General features: G+C 36.7%; 1 protein-coding gene across 2 annotated transcripts in view; it reads left to right on the plus strand.

Moving 5' to 3' along the window:
• The window catches only part of PTPRC (protein tyrosine phosphatase receptor type C), a 123,098-nt gene that overhangs the window by 72,043 nt on the left and 35,158 nt on the right, over nt 1-15,897 (plus strand). For both annotated transcript variants that reach the window (XM_067729837.1, XM_067729838.1), the window contains 3 exons: nt 5,728-5,847; nt 10,394-10,552; nt 11,719-11,933. In XM_067729837.1, coding sequence (XP_067585938.1) covers nt 5,728-5,847; nt 10,394-10,552; nt 11,719-11,933 — 494 coding nt within the window. The remainder of the gene's footprint in view (nt 1-5,727; nt 5,848-10,393; nt 10,553-11,718; nt 11,934-15,897) is intronic.

Consider the following 15,897-nt stretch of genomic DNA (forward strand, 5'->3'; position numbering starts at 1 on the left):
GAGCAACAGGCTCCGGACGCGCAGGCTCAGTGGCCATGGCTCACGGTCCCAGCCGCTCCGTGACATGTGGTATCTTCCCGGACCGGGGCACGAACCCGTGCCACCTGCATCGGCAGGCGGACTCTCAACCACTGCGCCACCAGGGAAGCCCTATGGGAACTTTTATCACTTTGCTCTCTATTGAATGAAAATCATTGGAGAGTGCTTGGAAAAGAACCAGAAAACAAAAGCAGAGAAAGCAGAAAATAACAAAGTTTAGAGTACAGATTATTGAAAGAAGGAACAAACAAAAATTGCAGGAATTTACTAACCAATTTAAAGGCTTGGTTTTGAAAAGAATAATACAATAGTTAGACCTCTAGCAAAACAACCTTCCCCCATGCATTATAAAAAGGAAATTAAAAATACAGTAGAAATTTTACAGATTATAAAGAAACTTGCATCCAATATGAAAAGTTAGATAAAATGGATAATTTTCTAGAACATAGGAATTATGGACATTTGCCTAGGAAGAATTAGAAAATTGGAGTTGTATATAAAATAATAGTCTAATACCTCTCTAATCTCTTCACACTCGTTGTCTGCTTACCTCACCTGCCCTTTAAAAAAGAAAAACCAGAAAGGTAAGTTTACAGTTAGTTCCTATCCTATTCAAAGTGTTCCACAGTATAGAAATCATGGAAATCCATCTACTAATTTTGATTATTGTTAGGGTGGGGGATAAACTAGGGTTACTGTTATGTGGATACCAAACTTGGGCAGAGCTGAGGCAACTATAGGCCAGTCTCTCCTATGAACATAGATAGTAAATAGTAAATGAACTGTTAGCAAAGTGGATCCTTTAGTACATTATAAAATATGTAATTACAGAAGAAGTTCTATGGATGGCAAATAAGCCTATGAGAAGATGCTCCACGTCACATGTAATTGGGGAAATTAAAATAACAATGAGATATCACTGCACACCTTTAGAATGGGCAGAATCTAGAACACTGACAATACCAAATGTCGGCAAGAATGGGGGGCAACAGGAATTCTCATTCATTGATGGTAGGAATGCAAAATGGTACAGTCACTTTGGAAGAGATTTTGAGGGTTTCTATAAAACTAAACATCATCTTACAATGCAATCCAACCATCACACTCCTTGGTATTTACTCAAAGGAGATGAAAACTCATGACCACATAAAAACCTGCACATGGATGTTTATAGCAGCTTTATTCATCATTGCCCAAACTTAGAAGCAACCAAGATGTACTTCAGGAGGTGAATGGTAAATAAACTGTGGTCCATCCAGACAATGGAATATTATTTAGCACTAAAAAGAAATGAGCTATAAAGACATAGAGGAACCTTAAATGCACATCACTAAGTGAACAAAGCCAGTCTGAAAAGGCTACATACCATATGGTTTCACTATATGATATTCTGGAAAAGGCAAAACTGTGGAGACAATAAAGAGATCAGTGTTTGCCAGGAGTTGTAAGGGAGGGAGGGAAGGATGAATAGGCAGAACACAGGATTTTAGGTCAGTGAAAGTACTCTGTATGATACCATAATAATGGATACATGTCATGTAATATATTAGTCCAAATCCATCGAATGTACAACATCGAGTGAACCCTAATGTAAACTATGGACTCAGGTGATAATGACGTGTCAGTGTAGGGTTCATAAATTGTAACATAAGTACCACTCACGTGGAGGATGTTGGTAAGAGGGGATGCTGTGCATATCTCTGTGCCTTCTCCTCAATTTTGCTGTGAATTCAAAAATGCTGTAAAAAAGTAAGGTCTTAAAAAAACCCACCATTATTGAGTTTGTTCCAGTAATGCAGGAATCCTGCAGCCTTTGAAAATAGCAATTTAACCATTTTACATGTCATTTTATTCAGGCAACAGGGGAAATTTTTCAAGACCATTGCCAAAGAAGCCACATTCTTAAAAAAAACAAACCCACAAACTTTTGTTCGTTCACCTACTGTATGATTCACCCATGTAAAGTATAGAAGTCAGTGGTTTTTAATATATTTAGAGTTGTAAATCATCACCTGAATCAACTTTAAAACATTTTCTTCACACCAAAAAAAAATAAAATAAAATAAAACCTACAAAAAAACAAGCAACAGCAAAAAGCTGGTATATTTTAACAGTCACTCCCCATTTCCCTCCGGCTCCCATATCTAGGCAATTATCAATTTACTTTCTGCTTTGATGGATTTGCCTAATCTGGACATTTCATATAATATGTTGTCTTTTGTGTCTGGCTTCTTTCACTTGGTGTACTGTTTTCAGGGTGCATCCATGTTGTAACGTATCAATACTTCCATTTTTTTATTGTCTAATAATATTCCATTTTATGAATGTACCTTGTTTTGTTTGTCCCTTTATCAGTTGAGTGACATTGAAGCTGTTTCCACTTTTTGACTATTATGGATAATGCTGCTATGAACATTTGTGTACAAGTTTTGTGTAGATATATGTCTTCGTTTCTCTTGTGTTTATACCTAGGATTGGAATTTGGGGGTTATATGGCAACTTTATGTTTTGCATTTTGAAGAACTGCCAATCAGTTTTCCAAAGTAGCTGCATCATTTTACATTCCCACCAACAACGTATGTGTTCTTATTTCTTCACATCTTCACCAACACTTATTGTCTTTTTTATTTTAGCCATTCCAGTGGGTGTGAAGTGGTATCTCATTGTGATTTGAATTAATGACTAATGATCTTGAGCATAGCTTCAGCTGTTTATTTGCCATTTGTATATCTTTTATCACTATTTGCCCATTCTTAAAAGTTGGGTGATTTTTCACTGAGTTGTAACAGTTCTTTATATATTCTAGACACAATTCAGATATATGACTTGCAAATGTCTTCTCCAGTTCTCTGGGTTGTCATTTTAATTTGTTGATAGCTTTTGAAGCTTATAAGTTTTTAATTTTGATGAGGTCCAATTTATTAAATTTTACCTTTGTTACTCATGTTTTTGATGTCACAACTAAAATTTCATTGCCAAATCCAAGGTTATGCAGAGTTATCCCTATGTTTTCTTCTAAGAATATTTTAGTTTTAAGTCTAAAAATTAGCTCTATTAATCCACTTGAGTTAATATTCATTTATGATTTGAGGTAAGGGTCCAATTTCATTATTTTGATGTCCTAGCACAATTTAGTGAAAAAACTATTCTTTTCCCATTGAATGTTCTTTACATCCTTGTCAAAATTAATTAACAATAATGATGGGCTTATTTCTGGACTCTTCCATTCCATTAATCTATACATCTAATGCCAGTACCACACTGTTGGTTAGTGTTGCTTTGTGTAAGTTTTGAAATCAGAAAGTGTGAGTCCTTCAACTTTGTTCTTCTTCAAGATTGTTTGGGATATTTGAGGTCCCTTGAAATTCCATATGAATTTTGAGATCAACTTGTCAATTTCTACAAAGAAGCCAGCCAGGATTCTGACAGAGGTTGAGTTAAATCTGTAGATCTATTTGAAGTGTTGCCATCCTAACAATGTTAGTTTTCTGGTCCATGAATATGGAGTGTCTTTCCATTAATTTAGGTATTCTTTAATTTTCTTGGAGAATGTTTTGTAGTTCTCAGTGTGCAAGTCTTATAGTTCTTTTGTTAAATTCACTCCTAGGTTTAAATTTATTCCTGCTTATAATGGTGGTGTTTTCTTAATTCCATTTTCAGATTGTTCATTGTCAGTGTGTGGACATACAATGGGCTTTTCTGTATTGATCCTGAAATCTGTCTCATTGCTGAAGTTGTTTATTAATTATAATATTACAGGACTTTTGACAGAACATACTAAAGTGATTCTGAATTTCATGTGGAAGGGATAGCTAGCTGAGAGTAAGGCAGCTTCCTAAATCCATGTCTCCAGTAGCCCCCCAAACAACTCAAAGCCATTAGAAAATAAATGAACCTACAGAAATACTATGTCTTCATGTAACTAGCAAAAATTTAATGCTTTTTGGATACAAATACTAAAATTAGTACAGTCTTTATAAATCACTGTGACAAAATAGAAATCCCAGGAAAAAAAATATTTTATTGTTTATAAAAGTGCAAAGGCAATTCAGTGGAGGGAAGGATTTTTTTTTTTGGTTATTTATTTATTTGGATATTTATTTCATTATTAGATTTTTTTTTTAGTTATCCCTATAGAAAAAATAAATACATCAGCCTTTATCTCTCAACAAACACAAAGATTAACTCAAAATGGATTGCAGAGCTAAACACTAAATCTAAAACTATAAAATGTCTAGACAAAGACATTAGAAAAATCTTTGCTAGTTTAGCTTAAGCAATGGTTCCTTAGATGGACACAAAAAGCAAGAATCATAAAAGAAAAACATTTAGAAATCAAACTTCATAAAAATTAAACATTCTTGCTCTTTGAATAAAGTCACTAAGGAAATAAAATTTTTTCACAATTCATACATTGTGAAAAAATATCCACAATTAATTTTTTCAACAGAGAGTTTTGGGAGAATATATAGAGAATTCTTCCAAATACAAAATAAGACATCAAGTAACCCAATTAAAAATGGACAAGAATTTTGATCATATGCTTCACAGGAAAAGATACACAAATGGTCAATAAGCACATAAAAATTTTCCCAATATCATTAGTCAACTGGGAAATGCAACTTAAAACAACAAACAGATGTTGATGCCATCACACACCAACTAAAATGGCTAAAATGAAAAAGACTGACAATACTATTGGTGAGAAGGCAAAGTAATAACTCAGCACTTTCACTCCAGGTATTTACCAAAGAAGAAAGGACATGTCCTTTCCACAGAAAGGCTTCTGCACAAATATCCATAGTAGATTCACTCATAATAGCCAAAAGCCTGGAAACAACCCAGATGTCCATCAACAGTTGAATGAATAGATGAAATGTCGTCTATCCTTAGAATGGAATACTACTCACAAATAAAAAGGACTAACTACTGACACATACAGTGTGAATGAATGAATATGAATGAATCTCCAGAACATTCTGTTAAGTGCAATATGCTGGACGTAAAAATGTACCCACCGTTTGATTTTATCTATATGAAATGAAAGAAAAGATTAATTTAATCTATAGTAATAGAAGGCAGTACAGAGGGTGTTTGGGGGTGGGCAAGGGAACTGGGTGGACTGGGAGTGGGCACAGAAGAACTTCCAAGGTTGGATAGAAATGTTTTATATCTGATTGCGATGGTGGTTATATCGATGCATATATTTGTCAAAACCCATCCAACTATACCCCAAATGGGCAGGTTTTCATATAAATTATACCTTGTAGTTTTGATTTAAGCATTTATTACATTCTTCACCTCAAGTTCTGATGACTAGTTACTGGAAGTGATGACAAGTGTTACTCCAGTACTGACTGTTAATTTTATCAGCCCTACCAGTGACAGATTTCCAGCATAGGGAAATCTAGACATCCCAAGATAGCTGGACAATAATATAAATGAGAGGAAGAGGGGCTTTCAGATCTCGTCAAGTCAGTGGAACATTTAGGCTCCACAATGTCACCCTGGAGTGACACTCTGTTACATGACCATATCAAATTTAACAAGACCAGATATCTTTCTTTTACTTTCATCATCAATTCATAATTAATCAAAATATGGCTATTAATAATGCATGCTGATAATATGAAGAACGTTTTCTCCATGTCTTGTTTCTTACATTTTATATTCTTATTCTTTCAACAGTTCCAAGAATCCCTCAGAATATGAATTGTTCTAACTTCAGTGCACATAAAGGATGGGTTACCTGGGAACCACCGGAAAATTTTTTTCATACGTTCACTCTTTGTTATCGGAATCCTTCAGGTAACTTTTATAGAATTTAATTCCATATCAGGAAAGATAAATCAAAAATTGGAAAGCGCACTCCACATATGGATGGAGCTAGTGAGCCACGGAGCTCTCTACATTACAACCGTGATGAGCATCCTGTACGCCTTGGTTTTAGAACTACCTCCACTCACTACAGGCTCCCTAGCCTCTGAAATGACTAAATCTCAGAGTATCCCCCAATACTCATTTCTCGTTCTTGATCTTCTTAGTTCTAATTGTTACACTCCAAAGCTTAGAGAAAGAAAATCTCTGGAAGATAATACTCATATCTGTCTTCCAAAAACTCATCATTCTGGACTACAAACAACAACTTCCAAAATGTGCCCCAGCTGATACACACAAAAAATTGGGTGAACAAAAATGAACATATGCCCACTTAGCTACAGAGTTTGATGGCAGGTGGAATCTTGGAACGTAGTTCTAGTTAGCATTAACTAACTTCTGCAGAACTTGTGCAGAAATAAAGACAGCCCAAAAAATGTGCTATGACTAGTTCAACCATTGGCCTAGTCCCTCCAAATGAGACACTATTTAAGAGACCAGACATCTCCTGGACGATGTGAAGTATCTAAAATACTTGTAGAAAACAGTGGGGACTGTGGACCACCTCAGAACAGATTCAGCACACGGAATAGCCCACTTGTCAATCCTTTACCTGCAGCTTAAAGTAGTATTGAGTTGGACATCTCACAGAATTTCATCTCTTTCTTTGGTGCATAGGAACCAGACATAAATTTTCAAATTTTGAAAAGTAGAAAGCCACTTATCTCCAGTGTGTTATTTTATATTTTGATAGCATATTGTTTTTGCTTGTTGTTTGAATCTTAATAATCAAACTACTACAACAAAGTTCAATACACATGTAGTTTTCAAATTAGCATAAGAGGACTCAAATTCTATGGAGAAGAAATACAGGCAATGTATTTGAGGTTATGGTAATTCGAAAAGTTATGTCTATGAGAAAGGAAAAATGGAACTTACAGGAAGATGAAAAATGGAAATTACAGGAAGACAATCTGTAATCTGACATATTACAGGAGTACAGTCTGCCTCGCTGGACACCTCTCCTACAAACTTTCTTTGCTTGGTTTCTGTGTGAGCACATTGTTTTGTTTTCTCTTTTTTCTGAAATTTCTTCTCACTCTCTCTTTCTGTATTCCTTACTTTCTATATTCTCTCTCTACTATGGAGTATTTTGTATGCCAGAATATATGGTGGAAATTTATGGAGCAATATTTATTGCTTCTTTGTATTCTATACTATTTAAAAAACCTGTATTTGAATAATTAGGCTTAGAAGGACGTAATGTGTTAGTTATTGCAGTCAGATGAGTTTTTGTTTGATTTTTGCAATGAGTACAGCTCCTTCTTATTCAGTGCTACCCAAATTTATGACTCTCCAAATATAACACTTGAACAGAATGGGTGGGGAGGGAAGGGGCAGGTAGGCAACATCTGGCTGTGTGTCCTCTCCAAAAGTTGGTGGGTAACTAACTGAACCCAGTCTCCACTGTGGCTCATGCACTGATTCTGCTCAAAGGGCCCTTTGGAAACAGCTCATCCCCAGTTCTCTGTCTCTTGTTGCTATCATACTCCACTGCTGGGAAGAGGAGCGTGCTCTGTCTTGTCTTCTGGTTCATCAGGAGCACGGGACATGAGATCCTCTTCTGTATTATCTAAGTCAAAGAGAGATGATCGGAGTATAGCATTGTTAGAACAATTCTTTTAACTACTCTCATTATTTCAAATAAAACCACTATTAAAAATCCACGGGAAGAAAGTCAGTGAACTCCTATGGCAATTTATATTACTTTTAATTAGGTATTAAATTCCTTTTGTTATTTCCTCATTTAATCATCGCAGCGACTCTGAAAGCTGTAGACTAAAAGAGGTAGAAAAATGTAACTGACATTTATTTAGTTTTATCTGCTTGTGGGGTGTTTTTATAGCTTTTTAAGATTTTGTTAAATGTTTCAACAATGACTCTGAGAGGAGAGATAAATGGATATGTTCAGAGTTCATACGATTCCCTGAGGATCACAGAACTTAAAATCAATGCTCAAATTCAACAGCTTGGACTGTGCTTTTTTTCACTACTGTAAGTTCATGTTTGAGCATCAGACACCTTGTGCATCTGTAGTATTATGTATTAACTTAAAGTGCCAAGTGACAATGAAGTTTCCTCAGTAATAGGGAAGAGACCCTGAGTCATTGTTGCATTCAAAGGACTATTTCTCAAAAGTTATTGAAACCAGTGTGCACCCTTCCACATCGCAGCGCTGTTATTGGAAATGATTTTGTTTATTGCCTTTTTGCTTAAACAACGTAAGAGAAAAATTACCTCTTATTTTGGGAGGTAGCAGTGCAAAACCCTTTGGGGATCAACGAGTTTATACTACTTTGCATGGTGTTCAAGAAGATACTTTAGAGCAGTTTAAACTGGGAAGTTGTTAATGGATTTCCTGAGGTATTTGCTAAAAAGCAAAGAGGTGACAAGTGATGAAGCCAGTATCTATCTAGCCATTTCCAGTGCAACAGGCATGACTTGAAACTAGATGTGTCCCTGTCACCCTAAGGAAAACTAAATTTCATCACTAAATCTAATAAAGTCTTTACCTGTGCCATTCGACTAGTGCTTCTGACCTCAGGGTCCTGAGGAAAGGTATCCCACATGGAGGCAGAGAGGCTCGTGTAAAATATGTTGACCTTTCAACCAAAGCTTGAAACCCTTGGCAACTGGAAATGAACATTCCAAACCATCTTTCTAAGCACTGAACACTTTGATTCCCCAAAGAGCAATGTCTTTTGGAAAAAAATGTGTTGTTCAAAATTAAATCAACAATTTGATTTTATTAAGCTGGCTAAGATGAAAGCATCACAGAACAACATAAATGAACTCATTTTGATGCAGAATGGTTGTGAGATTACATCTACAATCATACAAAATTAGGTCACTGAATGGAAGCCAGATGGACCTTGAGAACGACATCCTGACATTTGGATTGTAGCTGAGTTAGAAGCTGATACTTGTCCCGACAGCCAGACAGCATATAAGGGGGTGCCACCTGCCCCTCTCTAGAACTCACACCTTTCCTGTCCTCAAAGACAGTTCTCACTGGGGACAGGGTAGCTGAGCTGGCGGGTATTAAATCAACTAACTCAGATTTAGGGATTTCTGAGAAAATAGACATTTAACCAGGCTGGAACAGACACTTTATCTCACTTACTGTTTAGCATCCCATGGTGAGGTAGAGATATTACTGTAATCTCCATGTCATGGATAAGTAACTGAGACAAGAAATTAGCACATGCTAAATCTTCCCTTACACTGTTTCTGCAAGTCCATTGGCATGTCCACCTAGACCAGAGAATTAAAGTGTCCAAGAGGAGGAAAAAGCTTGGCCCCATTGCAGACCCTTGTCCCCCTCTTCTACCCCAGACAATATGCACGGCAGTGAAGGGTAAAGCATGGCCTCTGGGACCTCAGTGTCCGGGTTTCATCCTGACTCTGTTGTTCCTTTCCTGTGAGATCATGGACAGATTGCTAATATCTCTGTGGCTTAGTTTTCTCATCTGTAAAATCAGATGACATCAACAGTGCCAACCTATAGGGTTGTGGTGATGGTGAATTAATTCACATAGACCACTTCAAGGCATGCTTGGAACACAGCATCGTCTGTTCATTGTTTTTATAACTACTGGTATTATTATTATTATCACTGTAACATGCTTCCTCTCTAACCTTCTTTTAACCTGTCTTTCTTGGTGGCATTTGGGTACTCAAAAATAGTTAGTGGTTAGTGATTTTTCAACTTAACAAGTGCTAACTCATCTGTGTAAGCAAGGTCCCACCTCCCACGTTCCCACCCAGCCAGAGTCTGCTATCCTAGTCGGGCTCGTGCCTAAACTAAAAATGCTCCTTCTTTCCTTTGTAAAATTTTATTTCCTCCCTTACACCTACCCAGCCTCACTCATCTTTCAATGATCAGCTCAGGTTCTACTGCCAGTGTGAAGCTGTCCTTCACTGTTTCAGCTCCCATGAATTACTGTAGTGCTCAGATGAATAGGGCAGAGGATACTTAGTTACTGGTGATCAAATGGATTTTGTATCTGAAGTCTATAACAGTGGCTCATACCAAAGTTCAAAGTTTGGAGGTTAAGTATCAGAAAAGGGGTTGCCAAAGTATTGGAAAAAAGACTTTCATAATATCCACCATGAGCTGTGTTTTCTCAGAAAGAAAAGAGATCATAGGTAAACAATATGCTTGAACTTATTAAATATGTTATGTACCAAATTAATTATATGAAACCATCATTTTTGAATATTTGAGTTTATAGTAATCACAGTTGTTCAATGCATTTGCTGATAATTGTATGTATTTCTGAGCACCAAGGATTTTTCATTTCTCAATCACTCAGTTTGGAGTCGGCTTGGAATGATTTACTGTAGACACTAAATTAAATATGTGCTAATCTTAAATTTTGATGACTTACTAAAAGTTTCCATTTTTTCCCCTGAGAAGAAAGATGCCACACTCTGAATAAAACCACAAATACAATTAATTTGGAATATTTGAAACCTTTTACAAGGTATGAGATAACATTACATGCCTCTGTCAATGGAAGAGTGAAACGTAATGGAACTGATGTGAAATGTGTAGCTGAAACAAAAGCAACATGTAAGTTATAAGCTTTAACGCTTTTTTCTATGAACAGCAAAGTCTAAACCGTTAAAACAACATGTCCACCTTAATGCTTCATTCGAGAAACACACTGACCTGGCACATTTGTTAACATCTAGGGTTTATAATAATTTAAAACACAACAATTTATAAACTCTCATCCTGGGTTTTCTCTGTATACTTCAGGTATAATCATAGAATTGTAAGAATGAAGCCTGAGGGCATATGAACAGGTACCATTTATAAGATTTCAGGCAATTAAGTATCTAACCAACTTAGATAAAAATGCGTTATCCATTGTTTTCTTTACTCTCTAGAAATATCGACTGCCATCAGACACCCAAGAACGCCTCACTCACAAGCATCCACTGCTTGCATGACCTCATGAAACAATATTTTGTCAGCATTTTCTTCTCCATTACAATGAACTACATACTATTTTATTTTATGTCACATTTTACATTCATTTGGCTCTTGCCCCCCCGTGGGATGGCTCCATAGATTCCAGGTCCAAAGCTAGATCTGTCTCTGGGGTGAATGTGAACTCCATGAGGTCAAGGCAGAAGAAATACCCCTGTGTAAGGCAACAGCTATGGCTCCAGAAACCCCACCTGGCACCAGGCTCACACAGAAAAATTGTCCTCTTCAGGGCCGGATGTAAAATGCTCTTAATGTCATTTAAGTTTTGGTTTCAAAAGTCCAGGTCCTCAAGCGTTATGCTTTTGTTATTTTCCTGAAAGTCTGTGCTATCACAGAAACAAAGATGATTCATTGCTGCTGAAGAATCCAGCCAGGTATCACCAGGGTCATGTAAGCATTTCCAAAAGGAGGACCTGGACTGTTCGTAGGCCTTCGGGGTTTCCCCTCCCTTCCCCTCCACTCCTTTCTTCTCTATTTTCTATTTCTACACACTCTCTTTGGGGGAATTGCAAAAAATCTCATAGTTTCAAGTACAACTTACATGCTAATATTCATCAAATGAATGTGTAATTTATTTTCAGATGTTTTGTTATAGCTTTTTATGTATGTTCTATCCTAACTTCCCCATCTGTAACACCCAAATAAGCACTTAAAACAGTTTATACTGTACACATATATTGTCCAGTAATTTAAATACGCGTTTACCAAATGATTAAAAATAAAATATTTCTTCATTTTGATAGATCCAAGCAAGGTCAAGGACTTACGTGTTTCAAGGAAGACAGATAATAGTATGAATGTGAACTGTAAACCTCCTGACGACTTTAATGGCCCCAAGACAGGGACGTACCATTTGATAGTTAGTATTGGAAATCACTCGACTGTAAAAGAATTACAACAACAAAAGTGCACATTCTTGGTAGAAGGTCTTCAATATTCAACAGAATATACGTTTCAGGTAAGATTACAATTTCCATAATCATACATTACTGATATACATTATAGTGATTATTCTGCAGTATTTAAATAATACTAACACCAGTGCTCACGAAGCTCTGAGGTCTAACGGAATCACACTTTAAAAGTGTAAAAGTTTGACTCCAAACTTTTCATCTCTAGTACATAATACAGTTGTTTACAACACATATTTTGTTGGATTATTTTTGACCTTTAACGTGATTTACTTATAGCTAAATTATTGCTCCCGTGTCAAGAAGCACAACATTTCATGCACAGTAGATTATTACTTTGCCACAACTTTTATTCATCTAGGCTATTTATCTTTACTACTGTGACTTTTAAAAAATTTTAATACTTTATTTTTATTTTTTATTTATTTTATTTTTGGATGCATTGGGTCTTCGTTGCTGTGCACGGGCTTTCTCTAGTTGCGGCAAGCAGCGGCTACTCTTCGCTGTGGTGCACGGGCTTCTCATTGCAGTGGCTTCTCTTGTTGTGGAGCACGGGTTCTGGGCACGTGGGCTTCAGTAGTTGTGGCACACGGGCTCAGTTGTTGTGGCGCACGGACCTAGCTGCTCCGTGGCATGTGGGATCTTCCCGGACCAGGGCTCAAACCTGTGTCCCCGGAAGGTGGACTCTTTCTCACTGCGCCACCAGGGAAGCCCACTAATGTGACTTTTTAAATTACAAACTTTTTTACAGGTACATTGAGATTAAAAAATAGCAGAAATAAATGTAAGGAAATAGCAGTGTACACAGAGAGTTAAAAAGCTCACCCATAAGCTCGCTGTCTACTGATCATATTCTGTGTGTATACTTCTAAAATGGGAAAACTCAGTCTTTTCCTCCTGCTGTAGGGAAAAACCTCAGTTCATTCTATCTCCTGTGTGTTCTTCACTATAAGAAACACAGGGAAGCATTTCCAAAGAAAATCGGACACCTGAAACACTTCACTTCTGACACTTCTGGTCACCAAATGTGTGAACGTTTTTCCCCGCATCAAGCAAGTATCTGTGACACCAGCTGGGTGTCCATTCAATTTCGACACCATGTACCCAGAGGTAGCATCAGATTCCACAGGTGAGGGGCTCAGTCCCACGAGATTGGTCCCACCCTATGTCAGAAGATAATGACAAGTAGGAAGTCCCCACCACTTTGTAGCTCGATTTGTCTGCAAATCAGGGGTTCCCATGACCCATGTCCTTTGGTTTGATTAATTCACTAAAGCAGCTCACAGGACTCAGGCAAACACTTACATCATTTACCAGTTTATTAAAGGTTTTGAGAAAGGATACAGGTGAACAGCCAGATGAAGAGATACGTAGGGTGGGGTCTGGGAGGGTCCCAAGTGCAGGAGCCTCTGTCCCCGTGGAGTTGGGAGTGTATCACCCTCTAGGTGTGAGTGTGTTCCCCTGCCTGGAAGTTCTCTGACCCCAGTACTTCTGGGATTTTATGGAGGCTTCATCACATAGGCATGATAAATCATTAACTCCATTTTCAGCCCTTCTCCCTTCTCAAGAGACTGGGGGAGGGGAGGGACTGAAACTTCCGAGACTAATCATGGCTTGGTCTTTCCAGTGACCAGCCCTCATGTGGGAGCCATCCAGGAACCCACCCAGAATCAGCTCAATAGAGTAAAAGACTGTCGCCCTGGAAGTTACAAGGTTTTCTGCAGCTCTGTGTCAGGAATCAGGGTCAAAGACCAAAGACAAAAATGTTCCTAGCGCTCTTATCAGTTAGGAGACACAAGGGTTTTGGGAGCTCTGTGCCAGGAACTAGAGGGAGAGACAGATGTAGATTTTCCATGATCTCACAAATTCCTTAATATGAGCACACCGTTTGATAAACCGCATGTTTCATAAGTCACTGTATCGCGAACGTTTTTCCATGTTAAATATTCCGCTACTAGTTTTTCATGTTTGCGTAAGATTCTATCTTACGGCTTTATCACCTTCTACTAACTATGCCTGTTTTGACAACAGTCAGCAAACACTCTTACTGGGAAATAACAACATCTTTGAATATGTCTTTTATCATTTCTGTCTGAATAAATTCCCGGAAATGAATGTATTGGGTCAAAAGGAATTGACATGTATTTTGAGATTTTTTATGATACTTTTTCTTTTCCCTGTGGAAGTTACCAAATTGCCGTTCCCATGGCAGTGTGTGAAATAACTGCTCTGGAGAATCTCACCAACACTGCGTATCCCCTTTTCCTTTGATATTTAGTGGGTGGAATACTGTACTGGCATCTCTTTTTGTTTTTATAGATTTTCTTTACTTACTGTTGAGGAGAAATATCGTTTTGTTATTTGTCTTGTAGTAACATCCTTCCTGCTCCTTTGTCTAGTTTTCTTTGGGAATGCTTCTTGGCTATTAATAGTATTAAACTCTTCGTCCTATGACTTGCAAATTTGTTTTCAGTGTATAGTTTGCCTTTTAATTTTCTTTATAGCACTTTAACTCATACACAATTTCCCCTTTTATTTTTATTCAGTCAAATCTCTCACTTTTATTTTTGGTTTAATGGGAATTTCCACAGTTGACTGCTTAATGTCATGTTGACAATCTGCTTCACATTCTTATCACTTAAAGAAGTGTTTAGGTATACATAAGCTTTCTTGTTTTGTTTTTAACCAGAAACGTAGGTTTGGCTTTATCAAATGTGTTTTATGGTACTATGTTGGGTCTGCCATGGTTGTGATGCTATGGTGTGATTAGTGTATATGCTGAATTATAGTGATAGGTTTTCTAATGTTGAACCAGTGTCACATTCCAAGAAAAAAACCCTGCTCTGTCATTGTGTATTATTCCTTTAAAGTATTATTGAGCCCAACAGCTTAATATTTTATTAAGCTTTTATGAATAGGCATTCATAAATGAGGTCATTTAATAAGTGGGTAAAGGCGACGCTGGCATAGGTGGGGACACACATCATTCTTTCCACATTTTTGTATGAAGGTTATGCTAACCTGATAAAACAGGTTGGAGACATTTGCCTGTTCTGTGTTTTATAACTTTAAACAATACAGGAATTATTTGTTCACCGAAAAATGTGTTTTAGTCCCTTTAACACAGAGGGATTCTTTGAGAATCATTTACGTTATCTTTCGATATTACTGTTCTTTTCTAGTTACCCTTTTTGAGTGGGTGTGCCACTTATATTTTCCCAAAGAAGAGTCGGAATAAAAGAAATACTTTGTTATTACCTTATCGTACATTTCACTTCACCTCCCTCAGTACCCAGGAAGCTCCAGGCACACTGGTTTCCTTTTCTTTTCTCCAAACACTCAGGTTTTACTCTCTTTTAGGCACTTTACTGAACATTCCTCTCTTGCTAGAATTTTCTTCTCCCATTTGTCAATGATGATAATCTATTCTGGAAAAATATAGGTAAACATCGTATTAAAATGCAATCTCAAAATTCAAATTAGGAGACAATTATTCAGTTATCCTTTCTCTTCCTCACTCTTCAAAAGGCTGCCTCTTGTTTTCTTCACTGAAGTTCCCATAACTTGTTTTTAAGTTTATTTCAGAATCCACTGCTACATTTATACCTTCATGAGGGAGCAATCATTTTAAATTTATTCATCATTGTAATCTCTGGTTAATAAATTAATACAGTTGTTTTTATAATCATTAATGTATTACTTTCTTTTATTGTAGGTTTATTTTGATATTCTGGTAGTTTGGGCATTGAAAGTGATTTTTGACCATTTATTTCTTTCTCCTTTTCCTTTTTATTAACTAAAAATAAATAAATAAATAAAGCTACGGATTGTTCTTTGGTAAAATTTTGACTCTATCCCATGTCTATATTACTTATTACTAATTTCTCAATGACTGACATAAGATTTAATGAGTGGATTTTTAAAGTAGATTGTTCTTATTATTGATAATTTCTAAAGAGTATATAATTGTAATTTGGAAGAATTTTTAATTTACCTTTTTTTTTTAAAGAG

The sequence above is a fragment of the Pseudorca crassidens genome, chromosome 2 (genome assembly GCF_039906515.1).
Source record: "Pseudorca crassidens isolate mPseCra1 chromosome 2, mPseCra1.hap1, whole genome shotgun sequence".
NCBI classification, from domain to species: domain Eukaryota; kingdom Metazoa; phylum Chordata; class Mammalia; order Artiodactyla; family Delphinidae; genus Pseudorca; species Pseudorca crassidens.